Below are 25,211 nucleotides of genomic sequence, written 5' to 3'. Positions count from 1 at the left end.
CCTACAACAGCTTTCTGCCCTAAATATAAGGCTGGGGCCCACACCACTCTGAAGGATGCTCATCATAAAACTCTCCATGTTTTGCAAGCTGGCACAGACCTGCAACTTCTCGTCCATGTCGTCGTCGCTTTCATCCAGGTCTTCGTGGAGCAGTCGCCATTCATATTCCACGTGAACATGGGAATTAAACCTTCCAGACAAGGCCTGGTTTAGCTGAGGATGACAATGGGCCGTCAGTGACTCCGCTCACACACTCGACCTTGTAAAGCAGATGTGGATTGAGAGGCAGCAGGCAGCGGGTCTGCGCCCCAGAGAAGCTGTGCCCCATCATGAGGCTGGCTTATTTAATTTGCTGCGTCTCAGGCCAATCGCCCCTCCCAAATCCACACATACCCTGGAAGCTCAAACCCGACAACTCCCATTTAGTGCTTTGTAAGCTGCAAAGTCACAGCATGCAGCCAAGGAGTGTTTGAGATCTAAAGGGCAATGGCCAGCCCTTGGGTACCCACAACTGCACAGGGAGCACTTAATCCAAGAAGGAACAAGCCCGCTAACTGTAGACCCCGCTTCTCCTGACCAGCGCAAGAGAATTAAGTCCTGCAAAAAATGACATAAATGACTGCTTTCCCAGCTTTCTCTGGGAAGGTGGCCAGCTGGTTTCATTCTAGATGCACAGGTGAGAAGTTATTGCATCAGATAAATGGGTGTCTTAGCACATCAGGGTCTAAATTTTCTCCAAAGCCAGACAGTAGCCATGTGATTTCAGGCAAGTTATTTAACCCTCTGAAGCTGGCTCCTCATCTGTAAAATGGAGTAAGAGTAGGTACCTACTAATCAGTGTCCTAAGGGGTAACAGTAGGTGCCCACTAATCAGAGTCCTAAGGCGTAACAGCAGGGGCCAACTAATCAGTGTCCTAAGGGGAAGCAGTAGGCGCCTACTTAATCAGTATCCTAAGGGGTAACAGTAGGTGCCTACTAACCAGTGTTCTAAGGGGTAACAGTAGGTGCCTACTAACCAGTGTCCTAAGGGGTAACAGTAGGCGCCTACTAATCAATGTCCTAAGGGGTAACAGTAGGCGCCTACTAATCAGTGTCCTAAGGGATAACAGTAGGTGCCCACTAATTAGTATCCTAAGAGGAAAGAGTAGGCGCCTACTAATCAGTGTCCGAAGGGGTAACAGTAGGCACCCACTAATCAGTGTCCTAAGGGTTATCAAGATTAAATGAGTTAATGGATACAAAGAGCTCAGGATAGTAATAATAATGTTCCTCATCTTCTACAGCAGTGACTGTTAATTGCTCTGTTTACCGAGCACTTAGTACGTGCCCACGGCTTCGCAGAGTTCAAGTCCATGACGACCCTACAGACTGGCGTAGCCGACTCCACATTACAGACAAGGCAACAGTGGGGAGAGCTGGCGTGACCTTCCCAAGCCACAGCAGTAGAGCTCCCTGCAAACCCCGGGGCCTTGGCTCCACTTACCCCCAAAGCCAGAGCCGACAACACCAACCAGAGCCCAACCAGAAAATACTGACTCATGTTCCAAGTGTCCCGCTAGGCAGGTGGTCCCCTCCTCTCTAAAGGTGCCCCAGGACACTTGCTCCAAGAGTGTCCCCTCTAGGACACTGGGATCTGCTCAGGACCCTCCTGCGGACCCTCCCCAAGGGGCACCCCCCCACCCCACCGGGGGAGACTCACCAGCTCCTCGCAGCGCTCGTGCCTGAGTCGCTTGGCAATGTCCAGTGGTGTCTCTCCTGACTCGTTAGCTAAGGGACGGTGGGATGAAAGGACATGTTGTGGCCAAATCAAGCAAAGGTCTGATACCCGAAGACTATCAAACAGAGACCCAGTGAAGCAGCCCAAATGAAACTGGACCTGACTAATGAATTCTGGTGACTTAGCCCCTGTCGGGGCTGAACTATTCTGAAATCATACACAACTAAGCAGTGTGCAGTCAGTAAGGTTTTAAAAGACAAGGTTTGAACTAATCATGAAAGTAAAAGCACTAAAGTTAAGCCAACTAATGTAAAAATAAACATCCAAGGTGTAATTCACTGAGTAAAGCAGTTCATGGTAATTCTCTAACCAAAAGCACTGCTAATCTAGTTCCAGGAACCTGGCTGAAAGACTTTACACCTCCTTTTATTAATAAGTAGTCCGTAAATTTGGAATTGTGTATTTTCTTCTAAACAAACCTCAGTCAATGAGGTTGGATGATTAATTAAAAAATAAAAATACTCGGCTCTCAAGCAGGCATGAGCTTTTTTCCAGTCTTGGCTCTTCGTTTGATAATTCTTCAAAGCTCCTCCCCAGGACACATCACAGCCAGATGTCCTGGGGGTTAGGCCGTGCCGAGCCAGCTGCAGGTCAGGGCTACGCGAGGAGAAAGTGACGGAAGCCAAGCAGACATGGTCCCTCATGGAGGAGGTTCCATGCCAGTGAACAGAGGGGCAGTGGGCAGTGACTCCCAGCAGTAAACGTGCCCACCCAGGGCCAGTGAGGGACCAAGTCTGATCTAAGGTAGAGTCAGAAAGAGGAGGGCAAGATGCCTGAACCTTGTCCAGGGTCACCTGGCCACCGGTTAACAGCTGCAGGCCATCCTCTGCCTCTCATGGCCCAGAAAACGCCAGCAACATGGGGGCAAGTCCATGAGACAGCGGAGGAAAACTGCTGTTAAGTATCAGACCGCGGCAGCCTGGCAGAGCGGGCTTTGTCTTCCTGGGTGGTGCCAGCTTCCAGGCTCTGCCCGGAGCCCAGTGGCCAGAGGGGTCGGGGAGGAGGAGGAGGCGGGGCTGAGGCTCACCGATGCCGATGGAGGCCTTGCCCCGCAGCAGCAGCTTCAGGCACTCAGCGCTGTCCGTCAGGCAGCAGTAGTGCAGGGCCGTGCTGCCCTTCCCCGTCTGTTTGTCCAGGTTCCCGCTGGCGAGGACGGACGCAGAGAGAGAGAGGAGGACAGGGGAGTCTCAGGTCAGAAGACTAGGGTCTGGGAGTGGGAGAGGCAGTCGGTGCCCGGGTTCGTGGCTGGCAGGGTCTCTCGTCCTCCTCCAGGGTGGGGGGGCCACAGCGCCAGCCCAGCTTGTGGCAGGAGGTGGCCTGGGCTTAAGGCCATCGGGGAATAAACGACGATGGCAGAGCCAGCCAAAAAAAGGGGGCGAGACACCTGTATACCCCTGAGCAGGTGCTGGGAGAAGCAGGTGAACCAGGGTCCCTCCCGCTACACTGCCAAGGTCCCCCCAGTGTGTCCCACTGCACGGAAGGCTGGGCTGAGCTCTTTTCGTCCTACTGACGACACTCTTGCCAGGAAGGGGAAAAGCCACTTTTTCCAAAGTTCAGAGTCACCAGGCTCCTCTGAGCTGGCTCGCCCTGGACCACCCTGAAAACAGGCTCCGGGGGAACGAGGGGATCTGCCAACACAGAACACAGAACAGACCGGGCGATCCCAGGACGAGCCACTCAGCCCACTGGACGTCACGCTCTGAGCGGGACAGCAGGGCTCCACCCTGAACAGACACGTGGGGACGCGGAGGGATCACCAGGAGATGATGCCTCAGGATCCCGACAGGAAGAAACCAGCCACATTCACTGTTCCTTTTTTCCAAGCAGCTACGTTTTCAGTAAAAAAAAAAAAAAGCCTCATCTCTGACCTCGGCCCTCATTGGAGGTGGAGCCCTGCTTCCTGCTTCCCTCTCCCTTTGCTCTAGGCGCCCTGCCTAACGTCATGGGAACCCCCACCTCACAGGACAAGCCAGGGGCTGCCCTGCCTGACATCATGGGACCCCCACCTCACAGGATAAGCTGGGGACTGCCCTGCCTGACGTCATGGGAACCCCACCTTACAGGACAAGCCAGGGGCTGCCCTGCCTGATGTCATCGGGACCACCCCTCACCTCACAGGACAAGCCGGGGGCTGCCTTGCCTGACATCATCGGGACCACCCCCCCACCTCAGAGGACAAGCCCAGGGGCTGCCCTGCCTGATGTCATCGGGACCACCCCTCACCTCACAGGACAAGCCGGGGGATGCCTTGCCGGATGTCATCGGGACCACCCCCCCACCTCACAGGACAAGCCTGGGGGCTGCCCTGTCTGACCTCATGGGGGCCACTCCCCACTTGACAGTCAAGGGGGCTACAGCCAGAGGATGCTTTCCAGGGGCTCAGAATTCAGCAGACCTATGCACGGGGTGTCCCCCTGAGCCCCAGACAACAGAAGCTGGATGCTGCAGACACTAGAAGGGGTTAAGACTGCACGGGAACACCCCACACCTAAAGCCCTTTCGCTGTCCCGTAACTCCTAGTCACACCTGAGGAAATTCTAGCACATTGGCCACACTGCGGAAGCAGTGAGGCAAACCCTGATCCCTTCCCTAGAAACACCCAGGAGCAAAATCAAACACCAGCCCTGATTTCAGGACACCTACCTGTTCTGAACTAAAAAGTCTACAATGTGGAGAGAAGTCCGGTCCACGGACCTGACGGCAAGGTGGAGGGCAGTCTCATCCGGCTCCTGAAGACCAAACAGAAACATTCCAGAGTCCCAAGGGGAACACTCAGTTCTGCGGCCAACGCAAGTGAAAGCATGTATTTCTCTTCTAAAAGCCTCTGAGTCTGTCCTTTGAAAAACCTATCTCTAAAATGTGTTACCTATTGCTAAGTTGTGTCTTGTAACCCCATGGACTGTATGTAGCCTGCCAGGCTCTCTGTCCATGGGATTTCCCAGGCAGGAATACTGGAATGGGTTGCCATGCTCTCCTCCAGGGGATCTTCCCAACCCAGGGATCAAACCTGAGTCTCCTATGCTGGCAAGCAGATTCTTTACAGCTGAGCCACCAGGGAAGCCAATCTCCATGGCAAAATCTGCCCTTGGGAACCTGTCATTTAGAGACTGGTCCTCGTCCTCCTCCCTCCCCGGAAAAGAATGAAAAATTGCGGGGGTTTCATTGCAAAGTCCTCTCAAGCTTTCTGACCCCCTCCCTGCATCATCAACATGATGAAGCTTAGGCGTCTGAGAAAAGGCTCCTTCCCCCAGGGATGGACTCTCTCCCCAGAGCTGCCACCACAGTTTGGCTGAAGAATCAACCACACTCACCCAGGACTCACTGCCTCTTTGCTCAGGGTGTTTAATGACACTGTCAGCACTTCTGATGACACTGCTTTGTCACTCCCCATCAACCCTCCCAACCCTTTCTGTTTTTACATGTCCTTTCTTACATGTCCATTGGCCAGTGGGATTTTTTCTGTAAGATCCACACCATCGGCGTATGCTTGAAGTAATCCAAAAATGTCTCTTGTTTTCACAGCTTCACAAAGACTGTGAAGTTTGGCCGCATTATCCGCGTGTTTTTTCCTTGCGTATTTCCTCTCAATGTACTTGGCAGTGATGTAGTCCTTTCTTGCGTTCCTGAAATCAAACATAACTGCTCTGTAAATGATTAAGGGTCTTAACATCCATTCACCTGTAATGAGTTAAAATAATCCCACCCCCTCATGGTAACAAGGACTGATGCTGAAGCTTCAATACTTTGGCCACCAGATGCAAACAGCTGACTCATTGGAAAAGATCCTGATGCTGGGAAAGATTGAGGGCAGGAGGAGAAGTGGGTGACAGAGCATGAGATGGCTGGATGGCATCACCGACTCGATGGATGTGAGTTCAAGCAAACTTTGGGAGATGGTGAAGGACAGGGAAGCTTGGCATGCTGCAGTTCATGGGGTGGCAAAGAGTTGGACCTGACTTGGTGACTGAACCACAACATGGTAACAAGCGGCATGGGCAGAAAATTACAGAGCAGGAGGCAGGCAGCATGTGACTCCCCTGCAGCACCAGCGTCCACCCTGCCTCTAGCACTTTCAGGAGGTTGGACACCCAAGATAAGCAGTATCAAGGTCTAGGTCTAAGGGCTGAGCAGCCGGGTTGGGGGACTGGCAGACTGCGAGGGAAGGCTGTTTTCCTGTTTGTGGGCACCATGCCTGGCAGGCAGGTTCCCTATGTGCCCCATGAAATCAAACGAGCTGTCCATCTTCATGGTCTATTCAAGGCTTTAACTTAGCCTTGTGGGCACAGACCCCATCTCTCCAAGGAGCATGGAGCGGCATCAAATCCAGGGGAGCCAAAATCCCCCCCCGCTGTAGACTGCCAAGTGACCCTGGGCAAGTACGTGACCCCAAATCTTCTTATCTGTGAAATGCACACAGCCTGGGCGAAGCACATGAGGTGACACTTTGCTGCATTCCCAGCAGGTCCTTAGGGCCTCGGAAAGTACTGATGAATTCGAAAGATGGAGCAAGAAAAACAGCGGCTCCTGGTCCAGAGGACTGAGCATCTCACTCCAAGGACCATAACATGCAGCCAACAGCAACTATAAAAACCTAGACATGGTGTTTGAGGGACAGTAAATGCTAATTACCCATGACATCCAAGTCATAAGGGTCCATCAGCTGATGAACAGGTAAAAAAGACGTGGTGTCCACATAACAAGAGTACGACTCAGCCACAAGAGGAATGAAGCACTCACGTGGACGAACCCTGGAAACATCCTGAAATCCTAAATGTAACACGCCAACACTCAAGTCCACACGTGGTGTTATTCCATTCACTGAAATGCCCGCAACCGACAAATGTGTAGAGATAGGAAGCAGGGGAGCAGCGGCCCGAGGCTGGGGGGAGGGGGTGTTGCGGGGAGGCGGGGCATAAGGGGACAGAGTAGGGGATGGTTTACAGGTACGGGGCTTTCTGTTGGGATGAAGAAAATGTTCTAAAATTGCTTGTGGTGATGGAAGAACAACTGAGAATATACTAGAAGCCAGTGAACTGTACTTTAAATGGGTGAACTGTGATGGTATGTGACTCATATTTCAACCAAGTTGTTAAAAATTCCAAGACAAAAACTCAGCACGGATCAAGGTGTTTCCGCCTCCCCACCCCCCACCCCAGTGACTCTGGGCCAGCGACTCAAACCTCCTCATCCTGTGCAAGTGTACACGGCCTGTGAGGCATGCACAAGCCAACGACATCTGTTCGCAGGCCTCTTTGGAATCACAGAGACAGAGACAGCACACTGAGGCCTTCAGACCAGGGTTCCGTATGCAGTAACCAGGGCAGCACGGAGTGAAGAGGCGCTGGGGGAACCCACCAGCTCTTCCTGGCCGGGGCACTGCTCGCTCCTTCCCTGGGGACCAGGGCTACACCCACCGCACCTGCTTCTATGATCGTCAGGGCCCAAGGCCCCCAGGTCAACCCACGTGGGTCCTCACTGCAGCCCACCAGGGTTCAGAAGCAGGTGGGTCAACTCCGGGATTCCAGCGGGGGCACACAACACTTTGCCAGCTTCACCTAATAAACCACCACCTGGGTGTCCATAGACGCTGCCTCGCGTGAACTGTGCTGGGGGACTTCACACGTGTCCCCGACAGGGGACGGTTACTGAGGGCCACAGGTTGGGCGGAGCTGTGCTGTCCATCTCACCCTCGCAACAGCGTTGTGACCGTGAGTCCACGCCCTCCAGCAGCCCGGCAGCTCCGAGGGCCGCCCTGCTCCGCTGAACTGAGCTCTCCTCGCAGGGGCTCCCGGCCAGAGCGATGCTCTGGCTGCTGCCTGGTGACTGTCCCGGCTGGACAAAACCAACAACCCGTCTGATGAAACTCTACAGGTCTCTTATGACGGGCGGCAGGGCTGGACAGGTATCAAGGCTTAGATGGCTCTAATAATCACTTTGGGACAGAATCACTATGAACCCTCAGGAAGAGGCTAGTGATAAACTGGACCCTATACTTTTTAAATGTTTCATCCACTTGTCCAGGCTCTGGGTCCCAAACCCAGAAGGTGGTCCCTCCACCAGCACAGGTACAGGTCTGTTGGGACCACACCAGGCCCCACGGATTCCTGGTGGAAGTTGACTCTGTCAGTGTGACCCCTCCACCTCTTCTTTTTTTGGGAAAGGTTAAGGCTTTTGGAGGAAAGCAATGAATTTAATAATAATGTGTTTGGCATGTGTTCAGAGAGGGAGGCTTCTTATACTTCCAAAGGACAGGGCGTGTATGAGAGCCCTGAATCACAGGAGAGAAACAGTTCTGGCCTCAGTGAGCAGGAAGCTCCCTGCTTCCTGCCTATTTATATCTCTCAACACCCCCCCCAAACCCATCTGGGGATTCACAGGCCACGAGACGGTCTCTGGCTTCCCTTTCAACAGATTCATCTGCAGATGGTGTGCTGCTTTGAGATAAAGCCAGGAGCAGTGCACTCCTTTTAATCTGGAAGTTAAGACAGTAGCTTCTCGAAGTAGTCACAGAGCTAGGGCTTCACCTCTGACTCATTGCTTCGTTGTTTATGTACGAATATTTCCCATCACAAGCAACATATTATGGTGGGACAAACAAACATGAGTAAGGTGAGATTCAGTAGAAAAAAGTATGTGGACACCTAGGTACAATGTAAAGTGGGATGAAATGCTTTAAAACAGAGCTATGCCTGCAACTGGTTTCAGCTGAGGGGGCATCCACGTGGGTGCCAGTGTGCTATCACACTGGTCATCTGCCCTCTTTTTGAAAAAAAAAAAAGGAGTAAACATCCTTTTCACTGGTGCCAAGGCTGGGAGGCGGGGCAGGGGCTCAGTGTAGAGGGAACATTTATATCCAAGAGTTCCACGCAGACAGGATTCACTTTTTAGAACTATTTTTGCCCAGAAAAAACAAATGCTCTGCTTTTATAAAGTACCCCTGGTACTTGGAAGAAATCAGTGACCATGTCTTATACTTTGTTCAAAGTGGATCAATACTACAGGATTTCAGGAGACCACGCCCTTCACCGTGAGAGCAAGTGTCTATGAGACAGTAAGTGAAGTGCCCCAGGGGACCACGACATCACTGTCCTAACAGACCTTCTCGTAACCCAGTCAGCCCATGTCAAGGGACCTCTCCACGGGCACCTGCCTTGAGAGGACCCGAACTTCTCAGCACCCACACCCACAGGGAGCAACAAGGGCTGCCAACACCAGCCAAGCACGAGGTGAGCAACCCTCTCACCCCTGACGTATGTCCCAGTGACTGTGAGCGGGGGGATGGCTGTCCCTCTCTTTCTATTAAAGGAAAAGGGCCCGGGGAAGCTGATGAACCCTCCCAGCTCCTGTGGTGGGGAAGGATGCAGGTTTCTATACTTCCCTGTTGTCTCTCCAGGTCTGGGTAAGGATACAGACTTGGAATTCAGATCCTCATCAGGAGAGGATACCAACTCAGTAAGCCCCGTGCTTGGAATCTAAAATCACACCTCGTGCAATCTCAAGGAAATGCCACACCACTGCCATCTGCTCCAGGACTCAGATGAGGACCAACGCTAAGCCAACCCCACCCACGCTCACCTCCGAGGCTGACACCTGTGAGGGTGTGCGACATGCAGGACACCTGCTCCTCCCGTTAGTCTGTCTAAGCTCCCTCCCTGGAGGTAAGTCACCTCACCCGAGGCCAAAGAACCCAGATCCTGTGGCCCTGGCTTCCAAAGACCCACCCCCACAGCAGGAAACCCTCTCCCCACCACTGTTCGGGGTCCTTGCCCGACACCTGGGGGAGCCCTGCCAGCAGCTCTCGCTCTGGTTACTCCCAGGGGACGGCTGTCTCAGTGAATGGATTCTCTCTTCTCTCTGAGCACATATGTCTTTTTTTTTAATTATTTATTTCTTGTTTTTATTTTTTTTGGTTGCACTGGATCTTCATGGCTGCACACAGGCTTCGTCTTGTTGCAGCGAGCGGGGGCTTCTCATTGCAATGACCTCTCTTGTTGCAAAGCACAGGCTCTAGGGTGTGCCGGCTTCAGCAGTTGCAGAGCACAAGCTTAGCTGCTCCATGGAATGTGGAATTTTCCAGGATCAGGGATCGAACCTGTGTCTCCTGCACTGGCAGGCAGATTCTTATCCACTGTACCACCAGGCAAGTCCCTGAGCACGTATTTCTCGCTTCCCCTTTCCTGCCAAAACACACTCTGACTGGAAATCAACCCTGAATCTTCACTGGAAGGACTAATGCTGAAGCTCCAAAACTCTGGCCGCCCGATGCAAAGAGCTGCCTCACTAGAAAAGACCCTGATGCTGGGAAAGATTGAAAGCAGGAGGAGAATGGGGTGACAGAAGATGAGATGGTTGGATGGCATCACTGACTCAATGGACATGAGTTTGAGCAAGCTCCGGGAGTTGGTGATGGAGAGGGAGGCCTGGCGTGCTGCAGTCCATGGGGTTGCAAAGAGTCGGACACGACTGAGCGACTGAACAACAATACCACTCAAATACTGAACTGGCCTGGGACCACCCCCATCTGCCCCACTGTGCCCCCCTAGAGCGGGTAAACCACCCCAGTCCTGGTGCAGCAGACAGGCCACCCAGGGAGAACAGGGCTGGAGCCTTGGGGGGCAGGCCAGGCACTGCCCTGGCCCCCGGTCATCCATCACTTCTCTCAAGGACCAGTGTGCGGCCTGGGTGGTTTATGCTTTATACGATAAGACTGGTAGGAAATTCCCCTGCTGTCAGCTCTGCCTCAGTGGGCCAGCTGGGTGCATGATGAGGCATGAACATGTCCTAATCAGGTTTCATGTCAACAGTTAAAACAGAAACAAAAAGTTTTTTGAAGGGAACAACACACTCCACATTTGCTCTGAGGACCAGACATAATCAAGTTATCTGTGATAACCCACCCTCTCAGCAGCTCAGAATTCAGAGAGAACTCAGGTGGGAGGGCAACAACCCTGCCCTGAGACAGAGGCAAGGCTGTGCCCACATAGAGGGTGACACTCAGCGTTCCCCCCCAACCCCCAATCCCCAGGGAAATCTGCTTGCCTATGGCTTCTAAGAAAAACTGCCACATCAAATTTCTACTTAGACACCCAGAAGGGTTGCAGAGACTTTATACACAACACAGGCTGATTTCTTCCTTAAAGAAGCAACAACTGATACACCCAGACTTGTTAGCCCCCTGCCTCTGGGGGCCCAGGGGCAAGCCAACCTTTGTTCAGCGGGCGAGACCCACCAGCCGCATACGTACATGTCGCTGCCCGGGTTGGGTTTGACCGAGTCCTCAGCGGGGAGACAGCACTCCATGATTTCATTGAAGCCTGCGTTCCCGATATTCTTGGCAAGCTGCAAAAACAAAAGTCTGTTTCAGTGCACTCAATTATTAATACCTTCCACCGCTCCACACTACTCACACAGCTGATGATTTATTTAATGGTCGCTAAGAAATAGAGCAATAAAGCGGTTTGCCTTTAATGAAGTTGGACAAAACCCAAACCCCAGAGGTACCCATAAAACCAGAGACAAGAAGCGCCTGTTACAGAGGAGGGCTCTCGTAAAACGTTCCCTGGACAGAAAGCCTCCGTGGACTGGGAGGAGCAGGAACTTGGCTCAACTCAAGTTCTTTCCCCAACCTCCCACCCCAAGAAGAACCTGCGTTCTGGCTGAGAGAGATCTAACAGCCTTTACTCTTGCCAGCGAGGGGGGGACCTGGGCCAGGAAGCCAAGATTCGCGTTCAATCATGGTTCTATTTACTGGCTTTGTGACCACAGGCAAGGCGGCTTCCCTGAGCTTCGGTTTTTTAATAGAAACATGGGGATGATACCTACCTTGCCAGCCTGCAAATAATGATAAAATGGGATTTTATGTGAAAGCATTCAATACACTAAAGCACTGAAAACACGTCTGTTTCAAGGTAAGGTTCTCACTTGCTGATCAACCCCCGACCTAGTTAGAAAGGAGCAGGTTTCATCGCTGCTCCTTGACACAGGCTCTGTGCTGGATGCGGCGGGTACCACGTAAATACCATGGCTGGTGGCAGCCAGGCCACCCAGCAGAGTGGCACTTGGCACACTCCTGAATGGGTGCACAAATCCGGAGTGACTGGTGTCTTAGGAGCAGGGACTTATTTGTCCCATCCCTGGCACCCAGCTGAGCACCTGACCGAGGTGGGGTTCTTCAACATCCAGCGAAACAAAGAAACCGAACGTGAACACCGGGCCCAGTGCAAGATCAGGTGACTGGGGTCTTAGGAACAAGGACTTATTCATCCCACCCCCAGCACCCTGCTCAACACCCGATGGAGACTGGATTCTTCAACATCCAATGAAACAAAGAAACTGAACAGGAACACCAGGCCCAGTGCTTTGCAGAGAACAAGTATTTTCATTTCCCATTTCCATGTTGAAAACAACAGTGGGAACAGTGACGCTTCCGGGGCTTCTGCCCTCAGTGAACCACATGGACACAGGTGAGCGGGATGTTCTGGGAAGCTAGGCTGTGCCCGAACGGCCTCTCTCAGGGAGCGCGGCTGAAGGAACAGCCAAGGGGTCTGGGTTGGAGAAAGCCACACTTCCTGGTGGCCGGTCACATGACATGGAGAGGGGGTCGTGGCGGGGGTGGGGTGCGAAGGACAGAGAAACACGCCAGCTTCCTGATCAGGGTGGGGAGCCTTCCTGAGTCTTCCTAGTCCTTGTGAACCAAGTTCAGGATGTCCTGAGCCCCAGGCTCTCAGGAGCTGCTGCCTGGGCCTCAGGCCGGGTCCCGGGGCCTCTGGTGGCAAAACTCCAGGCCGCCTCACTGCTCTGTCTCCGGAGACAAAGCTGATGATCAGAGAAGCATGCCACAGAGGGTGATGCGGCGTACCAAGACTCTAGACTGAACCCCAGTGTCGGAGCCCCGGTTTAGAGCCAGGCACCTGCTAAGGCCCCACCGCTCTGCACAACATGAACGGTGTCCCACAGCCAAACATAGCCGCCTTCAGGGGGGTGCCAGGACAAGCCCCTGCACCGCCCCCAGGAGCCCCCGGGACCGTGGGCAGACGGGAGGGGGCGAGGGGAGGAGGAGGATTCCTGGGAATCGGGAGCTGCCTCCCTTCTGCTGGGCTTGGCTGGCTCACAGGGGCCAGCTGGTCCAGGGGGCCACCACGGCTGTGCGTCACAGCTGCCCAGCATGGGCAACGGGCCACCTCACAGCCTCGTGGAGTCCTAGTGGATGGTCTAGCCCACAGAGAACCGTCTGGAATCAGGAGCCGAAGCACAGCGTTTGCAGATGGAGGGTGCAGCATTGTGTCAAGAAGACGGGGGCCCAGCAGGATAGGGCAGGAGCCAGGGCAGCAGGAAGGCTGGTTAACCAGCCCCGACCCACATGGCCTCTGCTCCCAGAGCACTGTCCCTGGACGGGGGACCTTGTCGAGGGGACAGGGGGCCCCAGCAGATCTGGGGGGTCCGGGGCACTTACAAGCCATGTCGTCAGAGAAGTGAGCCCCAGGGATGGCCAGAACACACATGGGGCCCTCGGGCAGGCTGGGCTCTAGGCCTGCTCCAAGGGGCTCAAACAAGACAGAGGTGAACAAAAAAGCAAAGGAAGGGACCTGTGATGAGAGCTGAACCAGCAATGCAGGAATGGAGACAGCAGGATGGTGGGAGAGCAGGGCTCTGCTCTAGACGCACCCCCCACCCCATGCCCTGGGACTACGTCTCCCTGATGCGCAAAGCACCTGAAGAAGGGGTCCAGCAGTGACACATCCCTGGAGACCCGGGGCACCTACCCTCTCGGGCCCCTGAGCCAGAAAGGGGCTGTGGGTTCTCTCTAGAGATGGTTTCCAGAGTTTGGGTGAGGACAGGGAGCCTCCGGTGCCCTGTTTTCATGCTTCCGGGTGGAAGGTCACAATTCCCGAGACATTCTGTCTTCCTGTACTTGTGCCGGGAGAAGAGGACAGTGAGAGAAAAGACGTCCCTGCCCGAGGGGCTCGGAAGGACGGACACCCCTGGGATACCCCCAGAATGCAGCACCAGGTGGGTCTGCCCCTCTGGCCCCGCCTCGGCCCCGAGTCCAAGTCTGGGATTCAGCTACCCCCACACGTGGGAACCAGGTCAGCGGATGCAGTGGTTTTCAACAATGAATTGGACCTTCAATCTCCCAAGTGGTTCCAAATTCACGCAGGAAAATGGGATGTCATCTCCTGGGCCCCCTCAGGTCCCAGAAGGTTGGAAAGCTTGGAGTGCATGGCACACAGATGGACAAAAATGGCTCTGGGAAAGTGAAAGAACTTGACCCTTGTAGGCAGAGCTAAGAAACAGCAGTGAGCTCTAACCTGCTGCCTCCAAAGAAGGGAGCACAAAAAAATACTCTGAAAAAAACTGTTTCCCCTGAGCCTTTAAAATGTCTACTTTAGATATATTTTATGAAGTATACAATACACTTCTTAGTAAGTAAGACAAATGCAACTATACATTACATAGAGGTCTAGGTTTTGGTGCTCAATTTTTTCTGATAGGGTTTGTGGTTTTTAAAAAGTTCTTAACTGTGATTTAAGAATAAACCTTTTAGCCACCTTTTTAAAACAAAGCTCTTGTTCAGGCTAGATAAGAGAAAGGACCTGGGACAACGTCTGGAGCGTGACAGTCACTCAGTAAACGGGGGCTGATGCTGCTACTTCCTCTTGCTCTTCGTAGCTTGAATGGCTTCATTTCAGCCCCGAGCGAGACAGTGGTGTCATCTGTAAGGAGGCTCTCAGTTTCTGAGGGTTTTCCTCTCCCCTCTCTTGCAGATCCAGCTGTTAGTTCATTTGCTTTACATTTAATAGCTTGTTAACAACCTCAGGAGAAGGAGGCATGAGGAGGTCACAAAATGGGCTTGAATCAGGACTGTGTGCTCCTGGGGTTTCTGACCCCATTCTCTGATGTTAGGTGATTTTTAAATTACTGTGGATGCATGCTATGTCGCTTCAGTCGTGTCTGACTTTTTGCGACCCCAGGGATTATAGCCCGCCAGGCTCCTCTGTCCATTGGGTTCCCCAAACAAGAATACTGGAGTGGGTTGCCATTCGCTTCTCCAAGGGATCTTCCCAACCCAGGGATCAAACTCGTGTCTCTTACGTCTCCTACATTGGCAGGCAAATACTTTACCATTAGCACCACCTGGGAAGCCCTTTAGATTACTGACTCAAATTCAATTACAGAACACCGAAGTTTTCTTTAGTAACTTCACTTACAATGTGAAACTGGTCATATGAAACTAGGAGTCTCATACCAATAATACTGTTCTATGACCAATCTAAAAATCAGAGCTGAAATCATAATCTTCTGTTTTAAGGAGGAAATTCATCTTTTTAAAATCTTTGCTTTTCAGGAGGCTTTCTGAAAGTAGAGTTGCTTTAACATCTAAGGGTAATAAGCTGGTGCACGCCAGTTAAGATGGCACAGCTTCCCTGAACTAATCAACTTAATACTTCAATTACCCCAGTTTCCTTCCACTGAATAAGAAGTGATTCCAGGAGAAGGAAAAAGGAAGAAAAGATGACTGCCAACCAGCCACCTTCACAGATTGCTGCTAAAACCACTCGACTAAACATGGGACTTCAGCGTGCTTGAAACAAAAACAAATTAAAAAGGAAATGGTGAAGCACCACATCAGGGGAAGCTGTTTGCAAGACAATTTAGACAGAATTAAAGACTTCCATCATGAGGGCTACGCTGAGGCCATACGGGAGGACAGGGGCAGCATTTTACAGGGTGAGCATCTGTCTGTTCAGAACGCAATGCTGACAGGAAACGAAGCTTCCTGCTCATGTCTCTGCTGTCTCCATCAGGCTGTTCAAAAACCCCGTCTCTTGTCACAGGACCCCCTGGTGCTGGGACCCTGGCTCGGGGCAGGCCGCAGCCTCGGATACACCAGCAAGTCCTCCTCCAGTTCACCATCGTATCTCTTTCAGAGAGTACACAGTGTCTAGTTACCATGTGCGACCCCAGAAGACACACTCCGATGAACACACCAGCCCAGGACCCTGACACCATGGCTCTGTGAACCTGAAAAGCTCACAAACGGAGCAGTCGGTCCAGTTGGAGGATTCACACATTACGACACGCGGATCATTCTTTTGGGAGGATTTTGTTCCAATCTTTCTGGAGGAGGAGATGACAATACTTGATAGTTCTTACTATGCACCAGGTGGAATTCTAAACACATACATGCACACACAGGACGTGCATGAGTCAAGCCTTCAGGAGATCTTTTGTTCAGGCAGCATCTGTCTAAACAAAATAACTGGGTGCTTTAAAAAGGCTTGAAATTCTCATGCCTTACCAGTGTTATTAACACCTGACACACACTCTCCATCTATACCAGAGGAGTAAGGGTCTGGGCGTCGGGTCATGCCCGCAGTAACTGGGTTGGGGTGAGAGGCAGGGAGACGTCCCCCTCCTGCGAGTGGCTAGAGTTCAGGGCAAAGAGAGGGTGGGAATAAACCCCACGTGATTCAGGCTTCTGCCCTTTTGTTTTTCTGATAATCACGGAGGAAAAGAGGCTTAGATAAGGGAGTTTAGGCAGAGATTAGACATCAGAAATAGTTGCAGCTGTCAGTTAAGCGGCCTCTGCCTGGATTTCTCCACAATGGCTGAGTTGGTCAGACTGTAAACGCCTGAGAGATTACATAGATGAGGCTCTGAGAGACAGGAAGGAAGCTCTGAGCCAGGGATCAGAGGTCACCTCCTCCTTTCATCGAGACGGAAACATTTTCCTTCCAACCCTCTTTGGCACTTCCCTCTGCAGTAGGCAACAGTCTCGTGTAGACCATCAGATAAATTTCTGAGATGTATTTAAGCAGGTGTAACAGATGTGCTGGTATCAGGCTCCCACCAGCTTAAACGAGCTCAGCTGTTAAACAGTCATTATTAAAAATTACATTCTATAAATTCACAATCAAATAAACTACACTAAGGAATTTCCTGGTGGTCCAGTGGTTAGGACTCTGCATTTTTCCATTGCTGGGAACCCAGGTTTGATCCCTGGTTGGGGAACTAAGATCCTGAAAGCATTACGGTGTGGTTTTAATATAAAAATTATACTAAAAACAAAGTAGTCCTCAAAACTCATCACTTCTGATTTTACTACATCTTACTATTCTATTTTTGAAGATACTTGCAACAACAGTGTCTTGTGGGGTGAGCTAACTATATGTGTGTAACCAAACCTCTCTTATGGCTCATTTAGTGATTCACACGGTAGCCTGAAAATGGCCCTGGTGGGAGTGTTTACATCATGTGACTGAGCAGACTACAAAGCAGGACGTCTTTGCCTCCCAGACAGTTGGCTGTAGACACTGTCAGGGATGGGGAGGGGGGACACGGAGGGGCTGCAGTGAGGTTTATGCACTCCCCACGGGGTGAGCCTTAGGGGGTTAAGAGTGTGAGCTCTGACTAAAGAGGCCCCCCACTCCAGACCTGGTATGTGGATAACACATAACCTGGGGCTTGTTACAACATTCTAAACCTCAGTTCCTCTTTTGTAAAATGGGGATAATACACCAAGGCCACGGGGTTGAAGAGCAAATGAGCTAATACACACAAAGCTTTGCAAAGTGCCTCACGCAAAATCAGCAGTTAAACCTCAACATAAACCAGTTAACACTTCCCACTGTTTCTTTTTTTTTTTTTAAATCACTAGGTCGCAGAGCATCGGACATGACTGAGGAGCTGAACAACCACAAGGGCTGTATAGCAGCTGCCCTGGTTTAGCAGTGCTCAATGAAAATGCACGTGAGGGGTTCACGTCTATGCTGTCCCCAGGTACCAAGGTTTCATGTCCGCACTGTCTCCAGTTACCCAGGACACTGCCTGCACACACAGATCTATGACGGAGCCTATGTGTGTTATGACATTAACAATAACTGTACTATGTAACAAAGAATATGCTGCTTGGGTCTTGCCAAGGATAGCTTAGTTTTAAACTTCAATTAATCAGTGATGCTACTAACTGGGCTACCAGAACCCACTGTAATTTCTCCCAGCTTTGTCTTTCAAGACCATAAAGGAATTCCTTGGAAAGACACGACGGATTTGTTTGACAAGATAGTTCAAAACGCATTACAAGTTCAGACACGTCGGTTCCAGAATGATCATCAATGAGACTTATGGCCCCTCGAGAGGTCTATTGACCACAGCAATTGATTTTCTGCCAAGACTATTGCTCTTGACATTAAAATCAATGGTAATCAATATCCTCTTAATATTTACTGTCCAATGCTTGGTTATCTCAACAAAGAACTTCAAACACTGCCTTCTAATCAGCAGTTACAGACTCTGAAAACACTCCAAAGAGCTCATGCTTTAGGTGCCCCCAAAGCACTTGTTCCTTGATGGGACTACAGTCTCCAGGCTCTGAAAGTCACTTCACAGAAAATGCTTCAACCTCTAACAGTGATCTATAGTGCATGGCTATGTGTATCTCTGAACCAAGAATGAGAGTTTCGTTTGTTTGTTTTTTAAAGAAATACAAGCAGTAGAAGCAAATATCATTATTTCTCCCAAAAGGCAAACAATAAGGGGCAGAGAAAAAGTCCACCCGAGGCTCAAGCCAGGTAGTGACCGCAGACTCAGCAGAACCTGGCTGACGACTCTGGAGAAGGAGTCTTTCCGGTCTCTGGGCTCCATGTCCTCTCAATGCCTGGGAAGAATCGGACTCTGCCAACACTCATACCAGTCTCCACGCTCCTTTACGAGTTCACTTCCATTTTAGTCATTTAAGAATAAAGCTTTGCAACCCTCAACCTCTAGTAGCCGAGGAGGAGGGATTACCCGTGAGTTTCTAATTACCCAGATGTACTTGACAATATCAACAGCTACCAGGCTCAGGGGAATTTTAGGAGACCAAAATGGAAACCTCGCATTCAGCTCATCTGTGTTCACTCCAAAATTCCAAAATCAAGGGACCTAAAGCTTACCAGCAGTTCGGACGTTCCTAACACGTCTAGCGTCAGGGACTGCATCCTGGAGTAGTGAACGCCCAGCTCCCTGTGGATCCCGGAACATTCGATGCAGGTGAGAACGCCGAGGTTGGTGGAGAGCCACGTAGGATCTGCCAAAGACAGCGAGGAACACCGAAGCTTGTAAGGAGGGGCCAGGGTCAGGACTTGGTTCTTGTATAGTTACTACTCAACATGGAGTTTTGATGGACCATGCAGCCAGATCCTAGGTGCAATGGGAACCCTCATTATCACTAATTACCACCGGTGGCTCAGATGGTAAAGAATCTGCCTGCAATGTGGGAGACCTGGGTTCGATTCCTGGGTCAGGAAGATCCTCTGGAGGAGGGCATGGCAACCCACTTCAGTATTCTTGCCTGGAGAATCCCGTGGACAGAGGAGCCTGGTGGGCTACAGTCCATGGGGTCGCAAAGAGTCAGACATGACCGAGCAACTGAGTACACACACAAGTCACACACAGTGCACAGGTGCACATATCTGTTCCCCTTCTTCCTACAGCTCCACTTGCCCATCCTTCCATTCATTTAATAAATGCTCCCAAGGGACAGGGCTGTGTGTAGAATAGGACACAGTGCCCTCTAGCCGTCACGGGTCCCTGGACACAGACCACAACCCACCAGGTTGTATCAGCAAAGGGGATAGTCTAGTGCCACATGGGGGACAGCCTTAATTCGTATGTCTGTATGTCAAAGACGCTAACAATACCAGCAGAGAACACATACTCTGTGCTGATGCCAAGCTCTGCTCAGCACAGAGCTGAAGCGAGTACAGTAGGAACAGCTCCACCTGTAACAAGAGCTTCAGAAATTACAGGTGCTTTCCTTTAATAGCTCATTTAACACACACAGGAGGATCTGGACGCACACAGGGCCGGTGCCTTCACGATCTGGCTCAGAGAGGCCAGGGGCCTTCCTTGACGCTGCGGAGTCAGACTGCAGTCCTGCCTTTACCCAGGTTCAAACACAGCTCGCATTGCATGTTCACTTATTTGCGAAAGTGTCCTAACCACGTGCCACAGTTAAGCAGTCAAGATAGGTTTGCTGCATGCTGGGTTTACTGAAACACTCGGAATTCAAAATAAAACATACTTGAGCATGTGAGCACAGTCCAGAAGTTCAATTCTCTTTGGAACTGCTTGTTTGCCCTCAGAAACTCATTGCAGGTAAATACCGTAACCTTGGTCATGTGAATCTTGAAGTTATTTTTAAAATGTTCAAGGTATAAAAATTTTATTTGAGTTTGGAAACACTTCTGGGCACCTGTGTTTCCACTTTTCTGGACCTATTCTGCTGTTATCAACTGTGTCATGCTTAGTAGACACATGCTTTAATATGTCATGTCATATTAAAGTAGACTATTAATACTTTAGAGTCTCAGCATTGTCTTAGCATTTTAAAACAAAAATGTTGTAGCTCTGACTTTGTTTCTTACAAGAGTGTTTTAGAAGTCCAAGTACTACATGTCCTCATCTAAGAAAAAAGTGTGATTTACTACTTTTGCTACCCACCTCATCACCTGCCAAAGACGTGTTATTAATGGTCCAAGGCCTCAGGAGGTAATTCTTCAAATTACCCCCAAATACAGCCTCCAACCTAACAGGAACCCCCCCCCCCCCGCCCCTCACCATGGCACGTCTCAACTGTCCACTCTATCTTTGCTCTGTTTTCAATAAGAATCACCACAGAATTAGAGGAACGAGAAGGTAAGTGGCCATCCTAACCAGGCCACAACCTTTCCTATTTTACAAATATTCAGAAAACACTACTCTGCAGCTCCCCTGACCAATACTATTCCATCTGAATTATAAGAGTAAGCCAACTCTTTAAACTTTTAAAGTACTGTTTGTTAAAATCTACAATGATAATTTCTGTCCATTAAAAATGAAACCCCAGCGAATGTTAAAAAGTTGCTCCAGTTGTGTCTGACTCTTTGGAATTCTATGCACTGTCACCCCCAGCATCCTCTGTCCATTGGGTTCTCCAGGCAAGAATACTGGAGTGGATTTCCATGCCCTCCTCCAGGAGATCTTCTGGACCCAGGGATCAAACCCACGTCTCTTACATCTCCACACTGGCAGGCAGGTTCTTCACCACTAGTGCCACCCAGGAAGCCCAGTAGGCTTTATCAAAACTCAGAAATAAAAAGCTCATTTCACAGAACACGGCAGCTGGAAGAGGCCCACAAGCAGTCTGGACTGGTCCCTTCGCTTTCCAAACAGGAAAACCGCCATCTGACAAAGCCAGTGGCTCTTCCAGGGCCACTGGCGAGACAGCGGCTTAAAGCTGCCGCAGACGTGGTACAAAGAGAGGGTGGATCAAACCCCGGAAGGAGCCGCAGCCTCCAGCCAGCAGTGACCGGTGACCCCGACTTCACCCTCGCTGTGTGCTTCTGTTTCCAGTTCTCAGAAAGCGTTTATAAATTTCAGCTCTCTCCCCTCTGGGGCCTGTCCTGGGGGCTGGGAGGCAGACACCCTCTCCCCACTCTGCACACAGTTCAGGGAGCCGGGGCTGGGCTGGGCTGCTCTGAACTGGACATGTGACAGGACAGCAAAAAATCCGTGACCAGGTTCCACAGCCCCTGGGCTGGGAGGGGGCGGCTGGGTCACCTGGCGCCCCGCAGTCACAGCACACGTCGTTGCCCGTCATGCCCTGGACCTCCGAGATGATCTCCTTCGTCAGCTCCTGGACGATGTTATTTTCCCCTGTGTTGTCATCTCCCTTAAATGCGTTATTTAGAGCTTCTTCTTTGCTGTTTTGCAGCACAGACATCCATCTAGAGAAGTAACAGTGACGCTCTGTTAAATCCCAAGGACAATGGCCCGTCCCGGGCTCCTCCGCCGCGTAACTTACATTTGACACTCCTGTTCATCCTCAGCTTGAAAGTGGTACGTCCTGTCATCTGCAGGGCAAGGAAGGGTTTTTGTCAATTGAAGCCTGGACAGTAATTCACACACTATTCCAAAAGAAAGTGGTTTGTAATTAACCTTGGGAAGAGTCTAAACTCCACTAGGAAGTCAATGATTTGTATACAATCAGGCACTCCCACCCCTTCGCAGGCAGGCCCTGGCTTGGAAATTGTAGCTTTGTGATGCAAATTAGCAAGCCGCCTCTGTTCCTCCATTCAAGTCTAAAGAGAACAAGTCTTTTTTTTTTTTTTTAAACTTGCTGCTGAGTTGGTCCCCAATTGCTATGGCCCTTTGAATAGTATGAAACCCTTTTCTAGAGCAAGGATCTTACAAGCTTTCTGGGTTCTTAGCCCAAAATGTGTAACATCAGTCCAGTTGTGGGAAAGCATCAGAGGAACACAAACTGAGAGCCAGGTGACCAAAAAGCTGATCAATAATTCTCAAAGTATCAAAGTAACGAAAGACAAGGAAAGATACAGGACCGCTATAGGCTGTAGGAGACTAGGACGAAATAGCAGTAGCAATGTGAAGCCCTGGGACAGAAAAAAGGACACTAACAGAGGAAATGGTAAAATGAGAATAAGATTCTCAGTTACGGGCATCGCAGCCATGCAAACATCCTGGTTTTCACAGCTCCAGACATGGTCAGGAGATAGTTCAGATAGTAAAGAATCTGCCCGCGATGCAGAACACGTGGGTTTGATCCCTGTGTCAGGAAGATAGATCCCCTGGAGTAGGATCACCCAGGATTCTTGCCTGGAGAATCCCATGGACAGAGGAGCCTGGTGGGCCACAGTCCATGGGGTTGCAAAGAGTCGGACATGACTGAGTGACTAATGCTAATGAGCTAATGGCATTAGGCAGTTCTGTACTAAGCTGTCAGTATTAGGAGGGCTGGAAAAGGGATATACAGAAATTCTGTCTACAATCGGTCCAGAAACAACGTAAAAAAGAAAGTTAAATTTAAAACACAAAAAAAGAAAGAAAAGGGGGTGAGGGAGATCCAAGTTCTGTAGACAGCAGGGCAGGGACAGGCAGGGCGTGTACTCTCTCAGGGTTCACAATAAACATCGATGCCCCTCAAAGAAAGCAAACACGGCATCTCCAGCCGCTGCTGTTATTACACTTGTGCAAGCGCTTTAGTCCTCAGGAGACTTCTGGTGCGCTGGCCGAGAGGAGGCTGAGGCCCGGAGAGGTGAAGGGGTAGGAACGAGTGCATCAGGTTTTCTGACTCCAGGTTCCAGCCTCTTCCTACCTTTCTTCTGACACCCAGGGGGAATCCTACCCCCACCCCTGTTACTGAGGAAAGGAACAGGGTTTAAGAGAACTGCGTCAAGTTCAGAAAAATAAACTTGATCCTGCAGTGCAGATGTTAGTGGCCGAGCGGAGCGTCCCTGCCAGGTGCTGGGAAGAGAGGAGAGGCCACTTTCCCCGCCTCCAGTCTACCCGGGGTGCAGGGCCTCACCCACCCCAAGCAGACCCCGGGTCCTGGGGAAGCCCTTGCCACGGCAGGTTGTCCAGAGGCCCCAGTCTGACATCAGGCTAACACCCTCCATTCTCCCCAAGTCACTTCATGGTCAGACCAGGCACAGGCCCCGAGGAAAATCAAGGAGATAGGGTAGGGTGGGGAGACAGCAACCCACGTCTGTAGCTAATTCTGTGCTCTAGCACGTGAATGGTGGGGATCGGGAGAAATTCTCTGTGAAGACTGCCAAGTAAGAATTCCCTGGCATGCACACTAAACAAGATGCCTTTACACCAAGAACAGTATCTAGGAGCTTCAGCAGGAGGGAGAAGAGCAACAGGATGTGGTCGGAACCCCGCTATGCCAGGTCCCGGACTGGGCTGCTCCTCCACTGTGGGCTCGGACTCCAGTTGGCCACCTGCCTTCCGTGTGGACCCTGAGGGTCCATCCCACTTAGGAGACTGACCCAGACCATCTCCAGCTTCTGTACCTCCCACCCCACCGGGTGGACCACGTGATCTGAGGCTAACAGCTCAGGACTTGGATTTGTAAATGGGGGGAGGGGGGAGGGTATCGAGGGCAAGGGGGTCAGACGCGCTCCTGGAATGGCTGGCCTGGCCACAGGAACGTCCTCCTTGAGCAGCCAGGCTCACTGACAGCTTGATCAGCACGGCAATCTCCCTCTGGGGGAAAGATGGGTAGAGGAGGATCCTGCAGTGAAAAAGCTGAAGCCAGTGGTCCGTCTGTTCTTCTTCTGGGCTCTCTGGGTGAGAGAGTCAAGCTGGCTTTGCAGGGTGAGGCTCAGGAGGAAGGGAAGCTCCTGGGGGCTTGGTGGACCCACACCCGAAACCACACCCTTGCTGTCCATCTGTAGCTTAACTTGTTTCCTCCACCACGCACGTGTGTTAAGAGAACAAAGGTGTCTTGGTGATGCCTGCCCCCAGCAACCTGCTCAGCAGGAAGAATCAGTCCGGAGGCCGATCCCCAGCCTCTCAGGAGGCTCATCAGGCCAGGGTCTTCTCACTTTGCCCTGTCTCCCTTGGTCGTTCCAGGGGCTGTGAGCATTAAACTACATAGTAAACTCCCCAGCCTCAATAATACAACCCCACACACGTCTTTAAAAGCCTCGCGATCTGAGGAGAGACTGAGGCTAGTAAGACAGCATTCATCCTCAGGGGAGGTCGAGAGGCCTCACGCCACAAAGGAGCAGACTGTGGGGTTCTTCTGGGTGTGCCTCCAAAACAAGCAGCCTGCAGGAGCAGAAACGCTGATTCTATGGTGGGAAAACAAGTCGATTTCCAACCTGGGGGTCTCAAGGGCTCTGCTGGGGGCCGCATCACGCCAATATGACAGTGTTTCTAACAACCCCCAAGTCAGTGGAGCTCTGAAGACAGAGTCGCCCTGTTTTCACAATGAAAGGACTATAGGCTGGAGGGTTGATCTAGCACAATCTCCTTGTTTACAAAGAGGAAACCGGAGGCCCGGGAAGTGGAGAGGATGTGGCGGGTTTACAGAGCCCCTGAGTGGAGCAGCTTCCTGTCCTCAACCCAAGAGACCAGCAAGCTGACCGTAGTTACCAGGGGGAGGAAGAGAGGACGCAGTCACCAGAAAAAAGGCATTTCTCCATGAAAACCAATTCTTCAAAATGCACTGTTTGAAATGGGGTTGATGCCCTAGACGAGAGTTTAAAATAATCTCTCTGCAGCCGAGTGTCTGAGAAAGAAGCTTACGTGAAATTAGGTCAAAACACTTCTTCTCCTCAGGGTTGGTTTTCACTTGGCAGGTTAACAGGTTAAGCTTTGCGGGAGGCCGGTTAGCCTGTTGAAAGACAAAAACAAAAAAACAAAAGCAGAGCTGGGTGGAAAGGAATGGGAAACCACAGCATCACTCCTCATCAAAATGCAGCAAGAACAGGGTCTCGCGGGGCTGCAAAGACAGCAACCAAAAGGCAGGCTTTCTCTGGAAGGCACGACACAGGTACCTGGCAGGGTGTCCCTGGGTCTCAGCTCCCAGGAGGCAGCTGCCCTTCCCTGCAAGGGACACTCGGGGTCCCACAGCCTGACCCGGGTGGGCAGACAAGTGATGCTG

General features: G+C 51.3%; 1 protein-coding gene across 2 annotated transcripts in view; it reads right to left on the bottom strand.

Annotated features, from left to right (window-relative positions):
• ASAP2 (ArfGAP with SH3 domain, ankyrin repeat and PH domain 2) overlaps nt 1–25,211 on the bottom strand; it is a 153,203-nt gene that overhangs the window by 15,606 nt on the left and 112,386 nt on the right. For both annotated transcript variants that reach the window (XM_061154787.1, XM_061154788.1), the window contains exons 12-21: nt 24,854–24,941; nt 21,603–21,651; nt 21,359–21,525; nt 18,712–18,845; nt 11,022–11,116; nt 5,211–5,400; nt 4,421–4,506; nt 2,805–2,920; nt 1,700–1,767; nt 100–213 (exon numbers count right to left, since the gene is read on the bottom strand). In XM_061154787.1, the coding sequence (XP_061010770.1) occupies nt 100–213; nt 1,700–1,767; nt 2,805–2,920; nt 4,421–4,506; nt 5,211–5,400; nt 11,022–11,116; nt 18,712–18,845; nt 21,359–21,525; nt 21,603–21,651; nt 24,854–24,941 (1,107 nt within the window). The remainder of the gene's footprint in view (nt 1–99; nt 214–1,699; nt 1,768–2,804; nt 2,921–4,420; nt 4,507–5,210; nt 5,401–11,021; nt 11,117–18,711; nt 18,846–21,358; nt 21,526–21,602; nt 21,652–24,853; nt 24,942–25,211) is intronic.

The sequence above is a fragment of the Dama dama genome, chromosome 11 (assembly GCF_033118175.1).
Source record: "Dama dama isolate Ldn47 chromosome 11, ASM3311817v1, whole genome shotgun sequence".
NCBI classification, from domain to species: Eukaryota; Metazoa; Chordata; class Mammalia; order Artiodactyla; family Cervidae; genus Dama; species Dama dama.
The sequence above is the reverse complement of the archived record's forward strand: the minus strand, read 5'-3'. Positions and strand labels throughout refer to the sequence as shown.